This window comes from Poecilia latipinna, unplaced genomic scaffold, assembly GCF_001443285.1.
Source record: "Poecilia latipinna isolate Pla-1442-1.1 unplaced genomic scaffold, P_latipinna-1.0 Scaffold348, whole genome shotgun sequence".
In the NCBI taxonomy this organism is placed as follows: Eukaryota; Metazoa; Chordata; class Actinopteri; order Cyprinodontiformes; family Poeciliidae; genus Poecilia; species Poecilia latipinna.
The window spans coordinates 221,762-243,417 of record NW_015112964.1 but is presented as its reverse complement, the minus strand read 5'-3'; the positions used below and the strand labels follow the sequence as shown (position 1 = coordinate 243,417).

Below are 21,656 nucleotides of genomic sequence, written 5' to 3'. Positions count from 1 at the left end.
TGATATTTGTATTGGATCGGAAACAATCGAGCCGCTTTACCCCGAACGCGGAAGCTGAGTTGCAAAGAGCCCATTTTTTCCCAAACTGAATTTATGCATAATTCTGATTTGTTGGTTGTAAAGGAAGTTGTGGAAGAACCAAATAAAAGCTGAATCGTTCCTGTCGCGCTCCGCTGTTTGGATGTTTCCTCATCGTTTCTCATTGTTTGACTTTGATACAAAATATAAACGGCTAGATTTAAAGTGTGATTGAAAAAGGTTAGAGTAAATGTTTTTTAATTATACGTTTGTATCTTTCAATTATGGCTCAGATTTAATTTGAAAATTAAAGTGCATTTTAAAAAGCTTCCCTGTTTATTTGAAGCGGTTGAATCTGTCCTGCTCTGATTTAAATTCATTCCTGGCTCTCGGTGTGTTTGAGGTGGGAACTGATTAAATTAGAAATGGATTTAGTGGAAGCGCAGCGGGGAGCCGTGACTGCTGCTAATTGATTTCTGCTGCTGCGCCGCTGGGCGTTAGCGACCGTTTGGCTGCTGACTCAGAATGAGCCGCTGTTATCAGCAGCGCGGCTCGCTCTCCTGCAGCCACAGGTTGAACGTTTCTGTGCCTGGAATTGTAACGTTTTAAACAAACTCAGATAAAATAACGGAGGAATAATAATGAAAGCATCTGCTGCTTGTTTGGGTTCAAATAGAAACTTATTGCAGAAACAAAGTTTTCAGATCCGACTCGATTTTTATTTTTGACAGTTGAAGTTTGGTTGAAAGTTTTTATCATCAGATTTGAATATTTTCTGACCTATCATAGTTATTTATGTACAGTTCAATCACATTCGCTGTATTTAAAGTTTTGAAATGTCTATAGAGTTAAAATATTTATAATTTACAAATGTTTATATTTATTTAGAAATTTTAAAGTGATTTCTGAAACATGCCTATTTGTTTTGTGTCTAATCCTTTGTTAAAACATGTAATATATCCATAAAGCCTGTCTGGCTGCAGTATTTCTGTACCGATCGATCGGTTCATGAAGGATTCTCTGTTCTCTAACGATTCACATTAAAGCAGCGCCGCGGAGCGCCGCCGCTCGTTTTCTCCTGCTCTGAAGAAATTTAACTGCTCTTGTTTCCTGTGAATGGAGGCGGAGGGGCGGCGCTTTCACCCGATCGATATTAAATCAATAATCTGTGACGAGCTTTCAGTCGCTGCTTCATCTGCAGAACAGGCTGAAAATACACGGCGTACTGTGTTCAGGGTTAAAGGTCAGGGTTAAGAGTCGGGATTAAAGGTCAGGGTTAGGCAGAGAAATCTGACATCCTGACGAATGTATGGACCCAGAAGACGTTCTGCTGAGACAGACCGGCTTGATGGCCAGTGCTTGGTTAGGGGAAGATTGGGAAAGTTTTGAGATTTTTTTTTCATTTATTTCTTTTTTGATTTATTGTTTTGTTGCCATTTTTAAATATCAAAATGTTTTAGTTTCTGCTTTTGAACCAAGTTTGGCTCATTTTTCCAGAGTTTATCAGATCGGTTAAGTTCGGTTGTTTATGAAAACTGAGCAGAATTGAAAACTATTTTCAGTATTTTTACAGTGTTATGCTGAACATTTTCATTGTTTTTCAGTGTTTGTGTGTTTAACGTGGGCCTGTGTTCCTCCAGCAGACCCTGGGGCCCCTGTGGCCTCCAGGCCTGAGATCTACTACTGTCGCTCCCCCAACATGGAGGACTTCACCTGCTGGTGGCATCCAGTGGACAACCTGACATCTGGCCAGCAGGCCGCCTACATCCTCACCTACTCCAAAGAGTGAGTCTATAGTTCTGTCGTTGGACTGAAGGTGGCGCTAGTGGAGCACCGTGTTGCTCTGCAGCCGACCTGCCAGGTTTCCGGGTCATGTGAGCGTTAAGCCGCCTGCTCTGCTCTGAAGCTTTTAAGGGTCGATATGTGGAACCGGGCCGGTCTCACATGGGCCCGGCGGGCTGGCTGCCAGCTGGCCGCCGCTAATCAGGACAGATTGGATCACACCTCAACCCCAGATGGCGCGGCCGCTCAGACTCTGATTGTTGTGGTTCTGCTGCTGCTGCGTCTCCACAGATTAAAATCTGGGATTATCTGCTGAAAATGAGCAAATTAGTTGTTCAGAAACTGATCGACATGCAGATGAATCAATGCTGCAGTTCAGCTGCTTCCAGCCTCAAGAAGGTTCTGGTTCTGTCCATTAGAAACCCGACAGGTCCCATCAGGGCGGGAACCTGCTGATGTCCGAGTCGCGGTTACCGGTTTAGTCCTTGGTTAGCGGTTTAGTTACCGGTTGAATGAATGGTTACCGATTTAGCGTATTATTACCGGTTTAGTTCATGGTTACCGGCTTAGTCCACGGTTACCGGTTTAGTCATTAGTTATTGGTTTAGTCCTTGGTTAGTGGTTTAGTTACCGGTTACTGGTTTAGTGATTGGTTACCAGTTTGATTAACAGTTACCTGTTTAGTTATTGGTTACCAGTTTAGTTCATGGCTACCAGCTTAGTCCATGGTTACCGATTTAGTCCTTGGTTAGCGGTTTAGTTACTGGTTTAGTGATTGGTTACCGGTTTAATTAACAGTTACCTGTTTAGTTCTTGGTTACCAGTTTAGTTCATGGCTACTGGTTTAGTCCTTGGTTACCGGTTTAGCGTATGGTTACCGGTTTAGTTCCTGGTTACCGGTTTAGTCCACTTTTTGGTCATTTTTCTGTCTTCCGGTTTCTAGTTTCTCTCATGATTTTTGGTCAGTTTTTAGTATTTTAGTATTTTTCTAGCTTTGGTTCCTTTTCCAGTTTGTTTCTCTGTCTTGCTGGTCGGGTTCCTGATAGATTATGGATTATTTTGGGTTGTTTTGGCCTCTTATCCCTGTTGACTTGTGCAGGTTGTAAATATCAGATTGTCCGTGTTGTTCTGGACTAAATAATGAAGCTATATCAACCTGTGATCTGAAGTCTGAGGTTTATGCTGAGTTGGCTGTAAAACTGCAGGAATTTATCTTCTGTCACAGATCATGTTAAAGAATCAGCTGCTTGTCTCCGTGGGATTAAATGTAATCTTTTAATCTGCTGCCTGCATCTTTACCTTCAGGGAATTTGACCTTATCCAGAGATTATCTGGACTGACCCTGTCTTTCTCTGCCTTTCAGTATGGAACCTGAACTCGAGTGTCCAGATTACATGTCCGGCGGTCTCCACAGCTGCTACTTCGACAAGAGCCACACGTCCATCTGGATGTACTACTGCATGACGGTGACGGCCATGACGCCCCACAGGAACTACACATCCCAGCAGCACTGCCTGGACGTGGCAGAGATTGGTGAGTGCCGGATTGCACTGGATTATAGCTAATAAGGAGCAGGCTGACTGTATTAGACTGGATTATAACCAGTAAGGGCCAGGCTGACTGGATTAGACTGGATTATAACCAATAAAGGCCAGATTCTGACTGGATTAGACTGGATTATAACCAATAAAGGCCAGATTCTGACTGGATTATAACCAATAAAGGCCAGATTCTGACTGGATTATAACAAATAAAGGCCAGATTTTGACTGGATTAGACTGGATTATAACCAATAAAGGCCAGACTCTGACTGAATTAGACTGGATTAAACCAGTGAGCATTATAGTTTTTCATGCTGTTGCTGTTTATTTTAATCCAGGATTATATTTCCAGATTATAATCCATCGTTTTACAGCCGCTTTCCTTCAGTCTGAAGTTTGTGTGAAACAGTTTTAATCTGCAGACCTAATCCATGCTAATCCAGCAGCTATCAGACCTGATCAGCTCCTTGGATGACCTTTGACCCTTTATGTTGTGCCAATCAACTTTGACCTGAAGCAGAAAGTTATTACTGCAGCAGAATTGTGTTGGATGTGTTATTATCAATAATGATAGTGATTATTATTATTATTATTGTTGTCACTGGATGTGGGAGAAATCAGTTTTAATTCTTCTGGTTTCGTCCTGAACTTTTCTTATTTGGTTCTGTTAAATTCTTCATCATCGTCGTCATGCTCGTCTCTCTATCAGAACCAACAACCTGCTGTCGTTGGGATTGGTCTACTTACTGGACCAGCGACAGGTCATCTGTGAGGTTTATCAGCGCTGCCGTGCAGCTGCCATGCGGTTTCCATGGTGATCTCTGAGCTTGTCTCAGACGTTTCTTATCAGGCGGCCCCAGAAAGGTCACGTCTCCTCATGTTGGAGCTCGTCCAGTAAATGTACCGCCTCCCACCATCAGCCTGACCTCTGAGTTTACGTCTGGACTCAGATGGAGCATAAAAACAGATCATCACAGAATATGAAGAGTCAGTAAGCGATGCCAAACAAGCTCCAGGATAAATAGACAACTTCAGTTCTGTTGAAGTTCAATGGCAATTTCACAAAATAAGCCAAAACTTGTTACTTGGAGTCAAAAGATGCAGGGAGAGAAAAGCCTGGCAGGAGGAAAACCAGGGGAACTAAAAAAGGTTAACCCAGTAAATCTGGTCTAATGAGTATCGGGCCGGTTCCTGTGTCTGAGACCAATCACCGACCTGAATCTGACGTTAGGCTTCTGATGGAGGCAGAGCCGTGTTACCTGCCACAAGTGGATAACAACGCTGTGTTGGTTCCATTGGTTCAGTTGGCTCATGGTCTACCTGACACCAGGTGTTTTGGTCCTCCAGGCCTCTCCTCATGTCCTCTCCTCATGTCCTCTCCTCTGTCCTCTCCTCTGTCTTCCAGTGGAGCCAGAGGCTCCGGTCAACCTGACCTTCTCCCTGAGGGACGCCGGCGGCGACGAGGCGGGCCACAGCGTGCTGCTGTCCTGGACGTACCCGGCTCCTGAGGTCCTGCGCTATGGCTGGATCACTCTGCTGTATGAGCTGCAGTACCGACGCATCGGCGAGACCGACAACTGGCAGGTACGCAGCCAACTCTGCAGGTCTCCGTTTCTCCCTCTTTAAACCCAACAGCCCCCAACTCTGGACGGTTGGGTCTGCTTCATGGTGCTTCTGAAGAGGATGATCAGTTTGAGTTACTTTGGGTTTACTGAACTGACTGGTGATGATGGAGTGACTGGCTGGTAACTTGGGTTTAGGATCCATGTTTACAATGAAAGTCCTGAAGGCTGGTGGTTCCAGTGAACCGGCTGACTGGCGGCATTTCTGTCCACAGGTGAAGCATCACCTGCGTGAGCCGCATGTGGAGCTGCTTGGCCTGCGACCCGACGACTACATAGTTCGGGTCCGCTGCCGCTCCCACAACTCCCGGCTGTGGAGCAAATGGAGTGCCGCGCTGCTCGTGAGCATCCCCAACAGCCTGGCTGCAGGTATGACTCGGGGTTTCCATGGCGACAGCCTGAGTCTGATGAAGCCATTTCTAAATCTGAAGTGAGTTAATGTTCTCCTGTGCAGGTAAAGTCCTGGTTCTGGTTCTGGTGGTGGGAGTCGGAGCCGTGGCTCTGCTGGTCATCGCCTTCGGGGTGATTCCTCAGAGCAGGAGGTGAGGAAACCATTAGCTGTAATGCCAAGGTGCTGCCAGAGAGGGTGCCACCTTCCTGTTCCCACTCTGGAGAGAAGACGACTCCATATTCTGCTTTGTCCCTCCAGAATAAAAGACTACTTCCTGCCGCCCATTCCCAAGCCACGGATCATCGGCATTGACCCTCTGCTTCTGAAGGTGATGCATCCTGGGAAAAGTAGTTATTCTGCTTTGTCTGCTAGATTTGACCCTGTCCCTTCCTTCTTTTGTCTTTCTCCAGAAGGGGAACTTTGATGAAATCAACCGTCACTTCAGTAACTTCCATGGTTACCGGCCTCCCAGTTACTCGGTGGAGGTGTGGGACCAGGTGAGCGCTGACGGGATCTACCTGAGCGCGCCGCGGGACTGCAGCGTCCCACCAAGCATCTTGGACAGAGACAGAGGAATGTCGGTCGCCATCCAGAACCTGTTTCCCATCCAGAACCCGTCGTCGTACATCCGCAGCGCTCCGCCGTACTGCGCCGTGCCAGCCGAGCCCTTCACTGCGCTGCAGGACACGCCGTCTCCATGGCAACAGCCCGAGACGGTGTTCGTTCCCGGGTCAGACTACAGCACGATGGAGCGCCTCGGCGTTCCCGACGCCTCCGTCTCCACTCCAGATCCGGCCCGCGCTCCGGTCCAGGACTTCTACACCTGCGTCCAGCTGATGAGGGACAGCGGCGAGGTCCACTTGGTGCCATGTCTGCCGGCGCCGTACTGCCAGGACTTCCTGCTGCCACCGGGTCCAGATGCTGCCAAGCAAGAGGAGGAGGAGAAGAAGAGCAAGAGGCTGGCCGAGTACCAGGCCCGGAAGAGTGCAACGGAGGACGACGGCGATGACAGGAGCGATGCCGCTGACCCGCTGCTGCCCTTCAGCCCAGAAGACACCAGCGAGAGGACCGGAGACCCGTTCTGATCCGTCGTTCTGATCCGACCTTCTGATCCGACCTTCTGCTCCACTCTGTTTTTGCTAACGCTGTTAGCGACAGCTCCGACTGCGTTGGAAACTGTTGGCATCCATGTTTACTGTGGGTGTGATAAACACAATTATTGATGCATTCATGTTTAATCCAACTATAAGTTTATAACGACATTGAACTGGTTCTGGTTCTGGTCACTCCTCCCAGGAGGAGCTGGACTTCCTGAACTCTTCTTCTTTGTTTTAATGGCAGTTGGCTTTAACTATAGGAAGCATTAACGCCACCTACTGGTCAGGAGTGTGGACTACATTGCCATGAACTCTGGGTACTGTAGTCCATTTGAAATGGGCCAGGATACTTCAGGATTTCAAGCTTTGTCTTTCTCAGGAAACAGGAAGTGGTGGCGCTGGTCGGAGAGGATTCTAGTTCTCTATGTCCAAAACCTCCTGGGTTTATTTCCCGTAGTTTCACTCGCACTTCGTTCTGATAAAACCTCATTTTATTCCCACTTCACTCTTCAGAAGCACTCACTCCTTAATTATCTATGTGCAGGGATGTAAATCTGTGATTACCCAGAACATGAGAGGAATCTAAGTGGGCCTATAAAGTCCATTTATGTCATTATCATTTTTAATACCAGCAGATTCCATAAAACCACTAAAAATCAGCACATGATGCCCAGTTTTCCCAGAACGATGATTGAACTGAATTATTAGTAGTTGTAGTCAAACCTGTGTGTCTTTGTTCTTATGCAGTGTAAAGCTAGCTGCCTCTTTAAACACAGCACACGTCTATTTTTCTAAGAAACCACTGCAGCTCTGTGTGACTCTGTTAGCATAGCATGTTTAGCGCTCCATGACTAATCTCAGGTAGATTCCATTAACAATGTCTGGCAGGAAATGGGAGGAACATGGGGGCGGGACTTCATCTGTTTTACTTCCTGGTTCGCTCTGCCGCCAGGTTCCTGCAGTCCGGAAAGTCTGGAATTGTTAGGGAAAAGAAAGAATAATTATGGAAAATGTTTCCATTTTCAGTGTTAATTTGCTATTCTTTCCCTTTTGTCCCTTATGTCCTTCCGTATTTTCTTTGTTTTTTGTTGTCCTTCCTGATAAATCATAACAGAAGGAAGCCATAATTCATGTTGAGCTTTAATATTTTAACAGAGACATAAACCTCCAGAAAGGCTCTAAAGCTAGCCTCCTTAGCTGTTAGTCAGCCTCCTCGGCTGTTAGTCAACCTCCTTGGCTGTTAGCCGGCCTCCGCGGCTGTTAGCTAGCCTCCGCGGCTGTTAGCTAGCCTCCTGAGCTGTTAGCTAGCCTCCTCGGCTGATACCAACCTCCTCGGCTGTTAGCTGGTCTCCGTGGCTGTTAGCTAGCCTTCTCAGCTGTTGATGTTAGCTAGCCTCCTCGGCTGTTAGCTAGCCTTCTCAGCTGTTAGCTAGCCTTCTCAGCTGTTGATGTTAGCTCTCCCCACTGCAGACCTGTTGGTCCGGTCAATGTGTTGCAGTCCAGACCTGGTTGACGTTTTTTCTGTTTCTCAGTTCAGAGCTGCAGTATTTTTAGCATTTGCTCCCACTATTTTAAAAAATTGTGCCAAATGTTCCTTCATGCACAAAAGCAGATCCACTAACATTCCTCCAGTTGGTTCAAAACTGTAAGCACAACCTCGTAGATGACCCCGTGACCTTTTGGTGTTTGATGTGAGCCCAGTGAATGACCAGGGGAGTCTGACTGTGGGACTCTGTCATGCCGTCTCCGTGTTTTGTCTCTGTGGTCGTCCTCATCTCTCGTTGTGCCTTTGGTCTCTCAGTGTTGTTTCATACCACTTCGTTTCCTGTGTTGGCATCTGATAGGCGAACACCTGCAGTTTGTAACGGGAAGCTGGTCGTTACGGTAAGCCGGTCGTTACGGGAAGCCGGTTGTTACAGGAAGCCGGTCGTTACGGGAAGCCGGTTGTTACAGGAAGCCGGTCGTTACGGGAAGCTGGTCGTAACGGGAAGTGTGTCGTTTCGTGGCAGAGAAATGTCTCGTAGTTTGTGACTGAAACATCTTTCAGTTTGAGGCAATAAAAACTCTTGGATTTGTTTTTGATTTTATTGAATTGTAGAAATGTATTGATTGTAAGTTGAATGGTGACTTTCGGTGCCAATGCAATAGTAGTGATCAACAATTAAAAATGTTCAGACAATCGTCTTGACCTGGATCAAATGAACTGAAAGTATCCTAAAGTCTAAATGAACTGTACCTGAGTCTGATCCTGGAGAAAAGGACTTTTATTTCTTGTGATAATGACAAAACGTTGATTTGTGGACCTGGAAGCAGTTCTGTGTCTGTTTTCAGGGTTTCTGTTGACCTTTCACCTCCTCTGTAGAGCAGTGTTGTTACAGATTTGTCGTCGGCTCAAAGTGCTTTTCCATCAGAGTAAATAAAGTCTGCTCATTCTCACCTCCATGCCTCTGTTTGCCTCTCACTTTCAACAACTACGTCTGTCAGGTTAGTTGCAGCAACTTATTTTTAGTAGAATAATATCTGAGATTTCTGTCCGTTGCCATGGCGACTCTTTGTGGAGAATAATCCTTAAACAATCAGTCACTGCATGAGAACGATTCCTCACGTAGAAAATGCTGATCGACTGCTGGTGAACCCAGTGCAGCCTCGTGATGAAGCTAACGTGCCTTTAGCTGCGGCTAACGCGTCTTTAGCTATGGCTAACGTCTCTTTAGCTGCGCTTAATGACTATCTGCGGGTAATGCGTCTTTAGATAGGGCTAATGCCTCTTTAGCTGCGGCTAACGCGTCTTTGTCTGCAGCTACGCCTCTTTAGCTACGGCTAATGCGTCTTCAGCTGCAGCTAATGTGTCTATCTGTGGCTAAGAGGCGTTAGCCACAGCTAAGCCTCTTAGCTGTGGCTAATGCGTCTTTGCAGCAGCTGCAGTTTGAAGGCATTTATTACAGCAAGAAAGTTTTTACAGAATCTTGTGAGTGATATCATCATCCATAGAAATAGTGATTCTATAAAAAGTTATCAAAATGCCTTTTTAGTGTAAAATCCATCCAAACTATTTTGTTTCCAGGTTTCAGATTATTAATATGATAGTTAATCCCTAACCCATATTTTCACTCAGCATCAATGTTTTCATGGAACAGAAGCAAAATCTGTTATTGATTATTAATCTGTTATTGATTATTAATCTGTTATTATTAACCAGTGTTGCTTTGAAGATGAAAACTGGGACTTAAACTTTCAGTGGATGAAATTATGTGCATTAAATGCATCATTAAAGAGATATTAACATTTAAAAAAATCTCATTAGATGCTTTTCAACAAAACCAAAATGAATGGCAATAAAATACTTTTCTGTCTTGGTGATTATTTCTTATGACAATAACTGATTAAAATTTAATCTGTTCTTAATAAAGACAAAGATAATCTGACCTCTGAAAGGAAATTTATGAACAGATTAATAATCTGGTCGTCTTGGAAACCATGAGACAGGAAGACACCAACAGTTATGAAAATTACCATTAAAACTAATAAAACTAACTTATTATGAAAATTATGTTCTTCCAGCTGCTTCCATGAAGCCAAACTAAAGCAGAAACTCTACATCCAGTTTGTGATTTTAATCTGAACTCTAATCTGGACTGTAATCTGGATTATTTGAAGGCTTCCTCTGTAGCATAGGAAGGACTTCCGGCCTCAGGAGGAAAAGATCCGGGAGGAAGGAACCCTGAAATCAGCGCTAGGAACCAGGAAGTGACGGCACACAGCTGCTGGTGTCGGGTTTCTGAGGAAGAGGAGGAGGAGGAAGAGTAGCGCGGCTAATTTGGGCCGCAGAGTCAGAGGGGGGTAGGTTCGGCCTGAGGAGCAGCTCCAATCCGCCGCAGGTGAGAAACACACGCAAACACACACTCACACTAACACACACACAAACACACACTCACACCAACACACACTCAGGTAGCCAGGTGAAGCGTCACCTGTTGTTCCTCTAGTTCTGGTTCTGGTTCTGAAGTCAGCTGCTGGTTCCAGGCCTGGTTCTGCTGCTGTCGGGCCTGCAGCTGTCAGCAGCTTAAAATAACTCTGGAAGGACAAACAGCGGATCCGCCCGGACCGAACACGGTCCTCGTTCTGGTCCAAAAAACTTTTTATTAAAAACAGGGAGACCGATTCTGGTTCTGTTTCTGATTAAACAGTCGGACCGGTTCTGGTTTTGGTTCTGGCCGGTCTGAATTGGGACAGAACCATCAGCGGTCCAATCGGAACCAGAGGTTCGGATGAACCGGGTTTCTCATATTCTTATTTGTTTTCATGTCTTTACTGTATTTAATATTTATTTGTAATTTTATTTTTGTAATTTTTAATTAAATTTTCAGTTGTAGTTTGCAACTTGTTTAATTTATTATGTTTATACATACTTTATTTGATTTTCTTGTCCATATAAAAATATTAAAACTATAATAATCCTCATTTTTAATGTTGTTGCTTTATATATTTCCGTATTTGTTATCTTGTTTTTCTGTGTTAATAAATATAAATAAATTAAATGACATTTAATTTATTTATAGTTTGCCAGATTAAATAATTTAGTGATCTTAAGAAATTAAATTTGAAAACGAGCGGATGACGTCATCAAGATCCTCAAATAATTTCCCTGTCAGTTTTGATAGGGCGGGATCCTGGTTGCCATGGAGACAGCCAATGAAAGCGAGGAGCGCAGCGACAAGGCGGTCCCTGATGAAGAGGAGGAGAAAGAGGAGGTGCGAGGAGTTCAGGCTCGTTACCTGCGCTGCCCGTCTCCTAGGTAACGGCAGGAAGTCCAGGTGTTGATGAGGGTATTGATAAATAATAATAATAATAATAATAATAATAATAATAATGATAATTTGTAGTAGTACTAGTAATAAGAATAATCATTTTTATATCATTATATTGTACAATATTATAGTAAGAATTATTAGTAGTATAAGTACTAATTATTATTGCTAATAATAATAATAACAATAATACATCTGCAGAAATCTGAAGTTTTCATGTTTTTCTGGAGAAATTGAATCTTTTTCTTCCTGAACTTAATGAATTTCATGAATTCACCTCAGATTCTCTCAGGACCAGATTTGGTTTTCCCAGACTGACTTCCTCTTTCTCCTCCTCCTCTTCCAGCTTCTCCATGACGTCTCTGACCTCCAGGTTCTCTGATGCCTCCTCCATTGTCATGGAGCCTATCCATCTGTCGTCGGCTGTCGCCGCCAAGAAGATCATCAGCGAAGGTGAAAGGGAACTGACGCGACCTAGTCAAAGTCCACATATGGGTTTGGACTTTGACTAGGCCTTAGGGTAGGCTGGATGTTTTGTTCCTCCAGCTCCCCAGCCAGCATACCTGTAGGGCCACCATCGAAACTGCGGACAAACCCTTTTGGGACCCATATTGTCTGCCCTCTTTTTTCCCATATGGGACCCACCTCGGTATGCTGGCTGGGCCCAACCTCCTCAGCTCCTCTCATATATTTAACACCATGTTTCTAAAGTGTTTCTATAGCGATTCTGAAGCGTTTCTATGGCAAATCTGAAGTTTGATGAAGCTGTGAAGCTGCAGGGTCAGACGAGGACAGACGGTTCTGCTCATCATCATGCAGACGGTGGAGGCAGCGACCCGGTTAGCACAGCAGCAGAGTGACAGTAATGGCTGGTCTCTCAGATGGGCTCCGTCGGCACGGTGGCAGCTTAATGGATGATTCTTGTTCCATCTGCAGAAACAGGATGACAGCCGGAGAGCTTTCCCTCCCTCTGGGCTGCATGGCTAACGCTAACATGCTAACCACGCAGCCCAACAGATTCAACAGATGAACATCCAGAGTTCAGATCCATTCATGACGAAACCAAGCAACAAATTCACATCTTTTATTATCACTGCTGAACTTTAATTAATGTGAATAAGTTTGTTCACATGATTAGTCAGTAACAACAATGGCGGTATTTCCTCCTGCCACTTCCTGTCTTTGTCTTCTCCGCCAATAGCAACATCCTGTTCGTCATGTGATCAGATTAGCAATATAAACAAAAAAAAATCTACCACATCCTAACGCAAAAACTTTTTATCAAAAAAAAAAAACCCGTCAGAACCTGGATCAGAATCAGAACCTAAACCAGAACCTGATCCAGAACCCAGATCAAAACCAGAAGTTGATCCAGAGCCCGAATCAGAACAGAACCTGAACCAGAACCCGGATTAGAACCAGAACCTGACTCTGAGCCTGCAGCTCCATGCGGGGTTGAAGGCCAACTGCCATGTTGGTGGTGGCAGCATGGGGAACATGGCAGACTCAGTTGACCTTCCTCTGAGGTTTGGTCCAAATTGGATCATCAGCAGAACAAAGCAACTACGGCCTAGTCAAAGTACGGATATAGTGCTTTGCTGTGTTTGTTTTTGGTCATTTTAAATTTGTTCTGGGATTTCTGTAGTTCCTCCTGGTTACCAGTGACTAAACATTGATGATGTCACCATCAACAGATTCTAGACATTTCAGAATAAAAGTCTAAACTGAATTCAGTATTTTATTAAAATGTGCCAACGTTGATCCTCTGATCACTGAAAACCCGTCAAAACAAAAACAAACGTAAATTTTAACCACGGGCCAATCAGGCAACGCTGCCCTTCTCTGGCAGCGTTACAGCGCCACCGACCAGCCCGGCTGACCTCCTACGTCATTTCCTGTGGGGCTTCTTGTTGTGTTCGGAGCTTGAGTCACTGACTGGAGTGATTCGTTTTTCACTCCAGGTTTCAGCATTTCCACCTAAAAACTGAATGACTTTTTGAGTTTTCTACAATGTAAAGTAAAAACTGAAGGTCATCCTTCCTCGGTTGTCTTGTGGTAACTGGCCGTTCATCCCCAGAGCTGCCGCCCCGCGCTGCCCGCCCCGAATCCGTCCCGGAGTCCATGCTGGAGTCTGCAGAGCAGCTGATGGTGGAGGACCTGTACAACCGGGTCCGGGACATGCTGGACGACCGCAGCCCCTACAACACGCCCTGCGTGCTGGACATCCAGAGGGCCGTGGTCCAGGACCGCCTGGAGGCGCCCGCCAACCCCGTGGACGAAGTCTGGCCCAACATCCACATCGCTGAGAAGTGAGTGCAGAGTGTTGTCATTTCAGTGGCTTCACACTTCAATATCCAAGAACTGTGCTTTCGTTTCAGATCCGTTGCGGTGAACAAGGCCCGTCTGAAGAGGATGGGAATCACGCACATCCTGAACACGGCCCACGGTACCGGCGTCTACACCAGCCAGGCCTTCTACGCCGACATGAACATCCAGTACCGAGGAATCGAGCTGGACGACTTCCCCGATGCCGACATCGCCGAGCACTTCAGGCCCACCGCAGAGTTCCTGGACGAGGCTCTGCTCACACACAAAGGTCAGTCTGGACCAGAACCAGGACCTGGACCTGGACCAGGACCAGGACCAGAACTAGAACCTGGATCAGAACATGAACCAGAACCAGAACTAGAACCTGACTCCTGGTCCGGTTGGATCTGTTGGACGTTCTTCATTGAACCTGCAGACTCTCTGCCTCCTTGTTTCTCATTGGTTGGTCTGTCGGCCAATGGGATCAGCTCCTGCAGCTTACCTCAGTAACCACTTGCTTCCTTTCTCCCGCAGTTTGAAGCCTCATCTTCCTCATCTTCCTCCTATTCCTTGCAGAACTCGACTCCGTATGAAATGAGACTTTGACGTCGTTGGACTTGAACTTCATCACTTCTCTTAATTTCCCTATTCTGGAATGAAGTGCTTCAACAAACTCCTCAGATGTTTGGTTTGTTGGATTTCTGAGTTGTTTTGAGGTTTACTGATGAATACTATTCCTTCATTCATCCTGTTTCTCCCTGAAGCCTTTTACACAAAGCCCTTGTTTCATTCTTTGAGCTGAAAGCAGAGTTTTATCTGTGTGTCCCTGAGCAGCAGCTATCACTGACGCACTAAGAGATCCAGAATAGCATATTTTTAATGTCTATAACTTGGTTTCTGGGAATGTTTTATGAGCCTGCAGATCATAGTTCCTGGAAAAATTATGATAATGTCCACTGTAGTTATTCATGAGTTTTCCCTCAGGAAAGTCAGCCTCCAATTCTCCGCAGGCCGTAACATTTCAGAGGCTGTTTTTCTTTTTCTACAACTAAACGATTTTCTGTCCTCAAAAGCCCAGACTCACTCAAAATCTGTTTGTTTTGCAGGAAAAGTTCTGGTTGTGTCCATGATGGGCGTCAGCCGGTCAGCCATTCTGGTGGCGTCCTACCTGATGATCTTCCAGAACATGACGATCATGGAGGCGCTGACCACCATCAGGAAGAAACGGGCCATCAACCCCAACGAAGGCTTCCTGAAGCAGCTGAGAGAGTTCAACGAGACACTGATGGAGGAACGCGACGACGACGATGAAACGCTCAGCCAGTGCTCCGTGATCGACGCTCGCACCCGCGCATGTATCTTCGGTGAGGAAAAGGGTGATGATGATGAAGAGACAGATGGGGAGGAAGAGCGGAGCATGGTGAAGGTGAAGGCGCAGTCCATCATGATGGAGGAGGAGGAAGACGGAGAGAGCATGATGAGCAGCATCGCTTCCTCTGCAGCGGCTGCGGCGCTGCGAAACGGGCCGCTCCACAACGGGGATCAGGAACTGGGTCACCAGGAGATCGACTTGCCGGGTCAGACGGGCACAGAGGACGGAACTGAGGATGATGACGACGGCCTGGACGGCATGATCCGCGAATGGCAGCGCAGAAACGAAAAGTACCAGAGCGAGGAGTGGTGGGAGGCCCAGCTCCACGGCGAGGAGGACTCCGTCAGCGCCGGCTGTCCCAAGGCGGCGAGGCAGGAAGACGACGGGGAGAGCGTCACTAGTGAGGACATCAGAGCTGTCAAAGAGAGGCTAACGCACAGGAACAAGAGGCCCTCCTCGGACGCCATGTCCACCTCCAGCTGCACCAGTTACTCTGACCTCTGGAAGCAGCGACTCAAAGAGATCGAGGAACAAGCCGCTGCGCGCTACCGCAAGACAGAGGACGACGAAGGTAGCGAGAGCACAGCGACGGAGGATGGAAACAAGAAGATTGATGCTGAGGTTGACAGCATCCTCTCTGATACCAGCTCCATGTACAACTTTTGCCAGAAGAATAAGGAGAAGATGACGCCTTTGGAGCGCTGGCGCATCAAGAGGATCCAGTTTGGCTGGAACAAAAAAGACCGAGAGGACGGAGAGAAAAGTTCAGCCGCTGATGGAGAGGAGGAGAGTAAAACTCCATCCTTCCAGGATGTCAATCTGACGGCGTACCAGGCCTGGAAGCTACGGCAACAGAAACGCCTCGGTGAAGAAAACACGGAGGAGATTCTGGAGCTCAGCCGCGGCGACAACTCGGCAACCATCAAACGGAGGCAGAAACGTGAAGAGATTCTGGAGCGCTCTAAGAAAACCTTGGAAGAGAGTCAGTCCATGTGTGGGTGGGATTCAGAAAGCTGCGTCAGCGGCGGGACTATCCCTCTGTCTGCCTTCTGGGCAGGAGCCGGGGTCACCGGCCCGCCCAGCGTTGCCAACGACGACAACATGTCCATGCTGAGTGGCAGGTCGTCCACCATGTCCTCTGTTTCACAGCCTCGAAGTACAAGATCCACTCAGTCTGCCGGCCAAGCCCTGCCCCCAGTCCTCCCAGTCCCAGCTGTGCCAGGGCCTGGAGGTGAACCCATGGTCAACCTCGCCAGCATTCAGAACTGGATTGCCAACGTTGTGACTGAAACGATCAAGCAGAAGCAGAGCGAACTGAGCCTGCCTCCTCCATTGCGTGCTGGATCTGAGCTCAGCTTTGGAGCAGCGCCTAGCATGCTAGCAGGCCGCGTTGCAGAGGATGACCGGGCCTCCTGGGTCAGTGGGGCATCCTACTCCAGCACTCTATCAAAGGGTCACGGCAGAGCAACGTCGGTCCTTTCCGGCGGCAGCAGCATGTCCGGTCTGAGTGGGCAACGCTCCACTCTGGGGTCGGACATTGGGTCCGCTCTGGGTTCCAAGAAAACCAAGATCACCACGACCAGCGTTCCTCTCTTCAGCCTCTTCCAAGACCAGGTCAACCTAGGAAAACTGAACGCCATAGAGAAGGAGATCAAATCTGAAATGAGGGAGAAAGGGGAAACCTACGAAAAGAAAAAGATCCTGGAAGACAACAAACGCAGCACGCTGTACAAGAAGAAGAAACCAAAGGAAGATGAGGATGAGGAGCAGGACAGGAAGAGGAAAGAGGAAGAGTTTCTCGAAGAAACAAAGAAAAAGGAGAAACCCAAAAGAAGCTATGGTCTTTCCGGCTGCCTGAATCTCAACCCGGCGATAGAGAAAGACCGGAACACCAGCATTGACGACTGGCTGAGAAGTGTCAGACCTCCTCCAGGCAAACTGTCCTCAGGTGCAGAAGCTGATCCATCTCAGGATCCCTACGACGATCTGGACGCCTCCGCTTCCCAGTTTGACTTCTCTGATCACAGACACTCGTTTGCTGAAGAAGACGACGAGGAAGCATTCGGCGTGACTTCCAGATATCGGCCGAGGTTCGGTGAAGATCCGTCAGGCGAAGACGCAGAATACTCCTGCAACGGGTTCACACAGTCCCACAGGCGAGCGGGTCGGTCCAGCGAGGACGGGACGGACAGCGTCTCGCCCCACCGGAGATTCGCTCATCGCTCACGGTATGACGGCAGCGAAGCCGCAGGGAGGCGGGACGCCAGCGACAAAGAGGAGGACGAGGACGTCGAGGCTTTCATTGCTCAAACCAGACGGAGGATCCGGGCCCGGGCCGCCGCGGAGGCCGAGGACGACGAAGTCCTCTGTGCCTGGAGGGAGCAGCAGGGAACCAAGGCCCGGAGAAAAGTCTTCGGATGTGAAGAATGAGAGCTTTGAGGTCGCAGCTCTGCCTGCTAAAAACAGTTTGGTGTTTTTTGTTTCGGACGGGAACCAGGCTGGAAAACACAACCTACTGGAGTCACTTGGACTGGCTTTCTTCGTCCGATTTCCTCTGCGGCTCTGAATAACCGTCACCACCTACTGGCCACCTAGAGGTATTACAGCATTCATTTAATCTGCTGTCTTTTCTGAGCAGTGATTTTCAGGATTGAAATATTCAATATTCATTGCACACAATGTTATCAGTGAGATTATTTAAAGTATTTAATTCTTCTTTGCATCTGTGTGAAATTTAAAAACCATTATCGAAACCCATTTAGTGCATATATTCTTATGATGAGGTGAAACTACTGACAGAAGGAATATTTTCCTGCTTTAATTTAATTGTTTTAATAAATATTCATAGAAACAGTCACTTGCATTTTTCATTTTTTTGAGCAGCGCCTCATATTTGCCTGAGAAGGAGGAAACCGTTCAGTGGATGTGAGTAAAATGTTAGTTTGATAGAGATCTAGGAGAATCAGCCTCCTGATGAAATTTACATGAGCATGAAAATCCTCCAGGCTTTCAGCTTCACAGCTGAGCATCTGACTGAGCTTCAGGCTCCAAACTCTCCGAGTCCATCAACACCTCTCCGCTGATCACACCCAGACCAGATCTCTGCTCTATTTATAGCTGGAGGAGGAAAACCTGACCTCACAAAGCTGCATTTTATCTCACATCTCAGAGCCTCATGCTGCTTTATTCTGCACCAGCTGGAACTGGTAACGCTGGGACCAGTGGAGCGCTGGGACTAACGGGGTTAAAGAAGCTGAATACTTCAGTCACCCCCTAAAAATACAAACACCAAATAATATCCATTAATACACAACAGAACCAGGTTCATCGACCACTGACTCCAACTGATCCAATAAAGTTTGTTCTGTGCGAGACTGAAGACCTGGAGGTCCAGATGGGAAAAACTAAAGAGTTACGTTTGGTACAATTTTCAGCTCATAATAATAATAATAATAATAATATCTGCAGAAAATGGCTGAACGAAGCTCTAGATGAGTCATAACAGTTAAAATATTCAGAAATTCATCAGAGGAATATTCTGTTGATCTGACCTGAAGGAAACAAGTGTGATGACGTCATGACTTCCTCATACAACACTGCCATCTTGTGGACAGTGTGAGGTGGTGCTGAAGTTTCCCAGCTGGAGAGCTGCTGATGTTTACCTGAAATCATTTTTTACAAACACTGATCATGTGTGACAGTGTGAGATTATTTTCATCTGGTCTCAAAAATGTAATATAGACTGAATCTTTTAGGGATTAACAGTTTGAAATGTTAGATCTGTGCATTTTTATCCAAACTGGTTCACTTCTAGCTGGAGGTTTTACAGATAATGCACATGGATGGAAACATGAAGCAGGACAATAACGTGTCTGTTAACGATTCTCTTTATTCTGCTCTGAGGCGGAGGAAAATTATAACCAAGGAGAAAGAAAACAGGAAGCAGAGAGGATTACCGTCACGAACCTGGAGATGAAGCAGAGACAAAATAAAGAAAAGGAACAAATGTAGAAAATGTTGGAAACGAAGGAAACGAATCGCTCTAAAAGTTTCACTCCATCTGATCCTGAACCTCAAAAGTAGAAAGAGAGCCAGACCCTCCACTGTGGGCACATTATCCCACACCACCGAGCAGCAACAAAGACTGGGAGCACTGGGAACACTGGGACTTCCTGCCAGATCCAGCAGCGGGTTTCCCAGCAGCAGACTGAACCTGCAGACTCGTTTCACCTGAAGGTAAAAACTTTAAATCTCTTTCGCTCTGAATCCTGCTAAAGCTTCCATTCGGTGTGAAATGGCGACGCCTGTGGCCGCGGAAGGTTATTACAAGTTAATAATATTCTGTCTAACTGACAGCTGGCGTCACAGTCACATAATAACTCCAGAAAACCGTTTCTAGAGAGATTTACGGAGTTTAAATGTCTTCTGATAGCAGACTGCTGCTACAATGAGCTTAGAAACATTTACCCTGATTTCACTGCAGACTGTAATCATGATCAAAAACAGCAATATCACTAAAAATTTGACTTCACTCATATGATGCTAGTTATTAAAATATTTTAGACTCATTTACACACATGTCCAGTTGATGACTTTTATTTAAAGAAAGTTTAAATCAAAAGAATTTACAAAAGAAAAGAAAAAAGTAGCCACAATTGTATTGAAATATCAGATTGAAGTTTACACCAGGGGGCGCTGGAGAGCCAGTCCTCACATAGATATTAGATTTGCTCTAAAGTTCTGCAAATGCATGATGATAGCATGATGAAGGCACATACTGTCAGATAATCTCCCCCAGAACGCTGGCTGTGTAATCTGTTTAAACTTGAAATCTTTAAACTTTAAATGTTTAAACCTGAAGCTGCACCTTTTGTTTCTGTTGCAGCGTTACATAATGTTTACTGACTGGCTGAGCACAGACCTGCCAAATGAAGTTTTAAGCCTGACTTTATTCATTAAGATCTAATTAAAATTCCACACTGGTGACACAAACCGTCTATAAAAACTAAACAAGCCTCACACACCAGGTCACATGGCTTCACTTCAGATTTACCCACCAACAGATGGACAGAAAGTGACAATATTCCTGCTTCCTGCAGGCATCAGAGGTTGATGGACGCCGCCACGCCGCCGCCTGTGGAGGACAGGAAACAGGAAGTTACAGAAGACAAAGGAAGCAAAGGTGAAGGAGGTCCAAACTCCCCAAAGATGAAGGAAGAGGCTTACGTGGACGACGAAGAGAAGAAAAGCAGCAGCCAGTCCAAGTACAAAACCGTGTCTTACAAGAAGATCCGCAAAGGAAACACACGGCAGAGGATCGACGAGTTCGAGGCCATGTTTGACTTATAGAGCTGGAGGGCGGAGCCTGGAGGCTGCAGGGCCACAGAATGTTCAGTATGATCGTTTGCAGACTTTAACTGGACCGGACTGGACCTGATCCCTCTCCCCTGACCCAACTAGACTGGATCCCTCTCCCCTGACCCAACTAGACTGGATCCCTCTCCCCTGATTGGACAGAACCAGACCAGACTGGATCCCTCTCCCCTGATTGGACAAGACCAGACTGGAATGGACCCCTCTCCCATGATTGGACTGGACTGGATCCCTCTCCCCTGATTGGACAAGACCAGACTGGACTGGACCGAACCGGATCCCTCTCCCCTGATTGGACCGGACCGGACCAGACTGGACCGGATCCCTCTCCCCTGATTGGACCGAACCAGACTGGACCGGATCCCTCTCCCCTGATTGGACCTGACCTGACCTGACCCGATCCCTCTCCTCTCATTGGACCGAACCAGACCGGACCGGATCCCTCTCCCCTGCACAGATCTCTTCATTACTGCTGTTTTTCTCCTGAAAATTCTGAAAACTGAAACCTGATGTTTTCATCTCCAGGATCTAAACGTTGATGGGAAACTTAAAATGTTTCATTTCAAGAAATAATATTTGTTAGGACTTTAGAGAGTGTTTGAGTGGAAAACTGCAGGACAGAGTAAAAAGCTACATCTAGTGTTTGATTAACATTTTCAGGCAAATATAAACATGTTTAACATGTAAATTATTTTCAGGAAATAAGAATTGCTTCAACATCTGAATAATGTTTAATTAACTGTAATAAAGTTTTCCCAAATTGTTTCTCACAACTTTGTTGTTTGTGATCTCAGTATTTAATACGTAGTAATCAAAGTTTATTTTTATGTTGGGTAAATTTAATTAAACTAAATGTAAGGATAGTTTTACTCAGGAACTCATGTGGTCTTTATTTTATTTTGCAAGTTTAATCTGTTAAACAGTATTTAATAGTTGCTGAAATGTATTAACCTGGATAAGTATGTTAGAAAACTTATGATAAAGCAAAGTGTGTAATTATATTATTGTGAATAGAAAACCTTCTGGAGCTCACAGAAGGGTTCAGCATCCAATATGGCTGCTGCTCACTACAGGTGCAGGCCATAACTGCACCTGTAGTGCAGCTATGGCCCAGTTGATTTAACTGCTTTTTAACACTTTATTTAGCGTAAATAAATAAAGTGTATTTACGCCACAGCGTAAATACACTTTATTTATTTACGCTAAATAAAGTGTAAATATTTACACTTTATTTGCGAGTAAATAAAGTGTCATGTCATAACAAGAAAGTTAAAAATTAGTTTTACATTTTATCATGTGAAAAATGTTCGTGTTTACTGAGACAGTTTCTCATACCAACGAGTTT

At 46.0% G+C, this 21,656-nt stretch overlaps 2 protein-coding genes and 2 long non-coding RNA genes across 7 annotated transcripts in view; 3 read left to right on the top strand and 1 right to left on the bottom strand.

The window, feature by feature from the left end:
- The window catches only part of crfa4 (cytokine receptor family, class I receptor 4), a 47,292-nt gene extending 38,401 nt beyond the window's left edge, over window positions 1–8,891 (top strand). For 2 of the 3 annotated variants that reach the window (XM_015035776.1, XM_015035777.1), the window contains 7 exons: window positions 1,659–1,803; window positions 3,164–3,333; window positions 4,747–4,925; window positions 5,179–5,332; window positions 5,418–5,505; window positions 5,613–5,682; window positions 5,765–8,891. In XM_015035776.1, the coding sequence (XP_014891262.1) occupies window positions 1,659–1,803; window positions 3,164–3,333; window positions 4,747–4,925; window positions 5,179–5,332; window positions 5,418–5,505; window positions 5,613–5,682; window positions 5,765–6,439 (1,481 nt within the window). In that variant the 3' untranslated portion in view covers window positions 6,440–8,891. The remainder of the gene's footprint in view (window positions 1–1,658; window positions 1,804–3,163; window positions 3,334–4,746; window positions 4,926–5,178; window positions 5,333–5,417; window positions 5,506–5,612; window positions 5,683–5,764) is intronic. The other variant, XM_015035778.1, reaches the window with a different exon arrangement.
- LOC106949513 (uncharacterized) overlaps window positions 3,340–21,656 on the bottom strand; it is a 21,567-nt gene continuing 3,250 nt past the window's right edge. The window contains exons 2-3 of the long non-coding RNA XR_001425396.1: window positions 18,028–18,040; window positions 3,340–3,871 (exon numbers count right to left, since the gene is read on the bottom strand). This is a non-coding gene — a long non-coding RNA (uncharacterized LOC106949513). The remainder of the gene's footprint in view (window positions 3,872–18,027; window positions 18,041–21,656) is intronic.
- Window positions 10,213–17,795, top strand: dusp27 (dual specificity phosphatase 27). 2 transcript variants are annotated; one of them, XM_015035771.1, is made up of 6 exons: window positions 10,213–10,329; window positions 11,113–11,246; window positions 11,606–11,712; window positions 13,337–13,568; window positions 13,638–13,855; window positions 14,673–17,795. In XM_015035771.1, the coding sequence occupies exons 2-6, from the start codon at window positions 11,131–11,133 to the stop codon at window positions 17,366–17,368; spliced, it is 3,369 nt and encodes a 1,122-aa protein (XP_014891257.1). In that variant the 5' UTR covers window positions 10,213–10,329; window positions 11,113–11,130; the 3' UTR covers window positions 17,369–17,795. The 2 variants fall into 2 exon arrangements, with proteins under 2 accessions (XP_014891257.1, XP_014891256.1); XM_015035770.1 differs by having other exon boundaries at window positions 11,104–11,246.
- Window positions 18,676–21,081, top strand: LOC106949512 (uncharacterized). The gene is made up of 2 exons (XR_001425395.1): window positions 18,676–19,174; window positions 20,038–21,081. It is a non-coding gene; the product is annotated as an uncharacterized LOC106949512 (long non-coding RNA).

What these genes read in the sequence shown, in the direction of transcription:
- dusp27 (XM_015035771.1), top strand. Translation starts at nt 11,131, where the DNA reads ATGGAGACAGCCAATGAAAGCGAGGAGCGCAGCGACAAGGCGGTCCCT. An exon ending in CAAGAAGATCATCAGCGAAG is followed by an intron (nt 11,713 to 13,336) that starts GTGAAAGGGAAC and finishes GTTCATCCCCAG; the next exon opens with AGCTGCCGCCCCGCGCTGCC. An exon ending in AACATCCACATCGCTGAGAA is followed by an intron (nt 13,569 to 13,637) that starts GTGAGTGCAGAG and finishes CTTTCGTTTCAG; the next exon opens with ATCCGTTGCGGTGAACAAGG.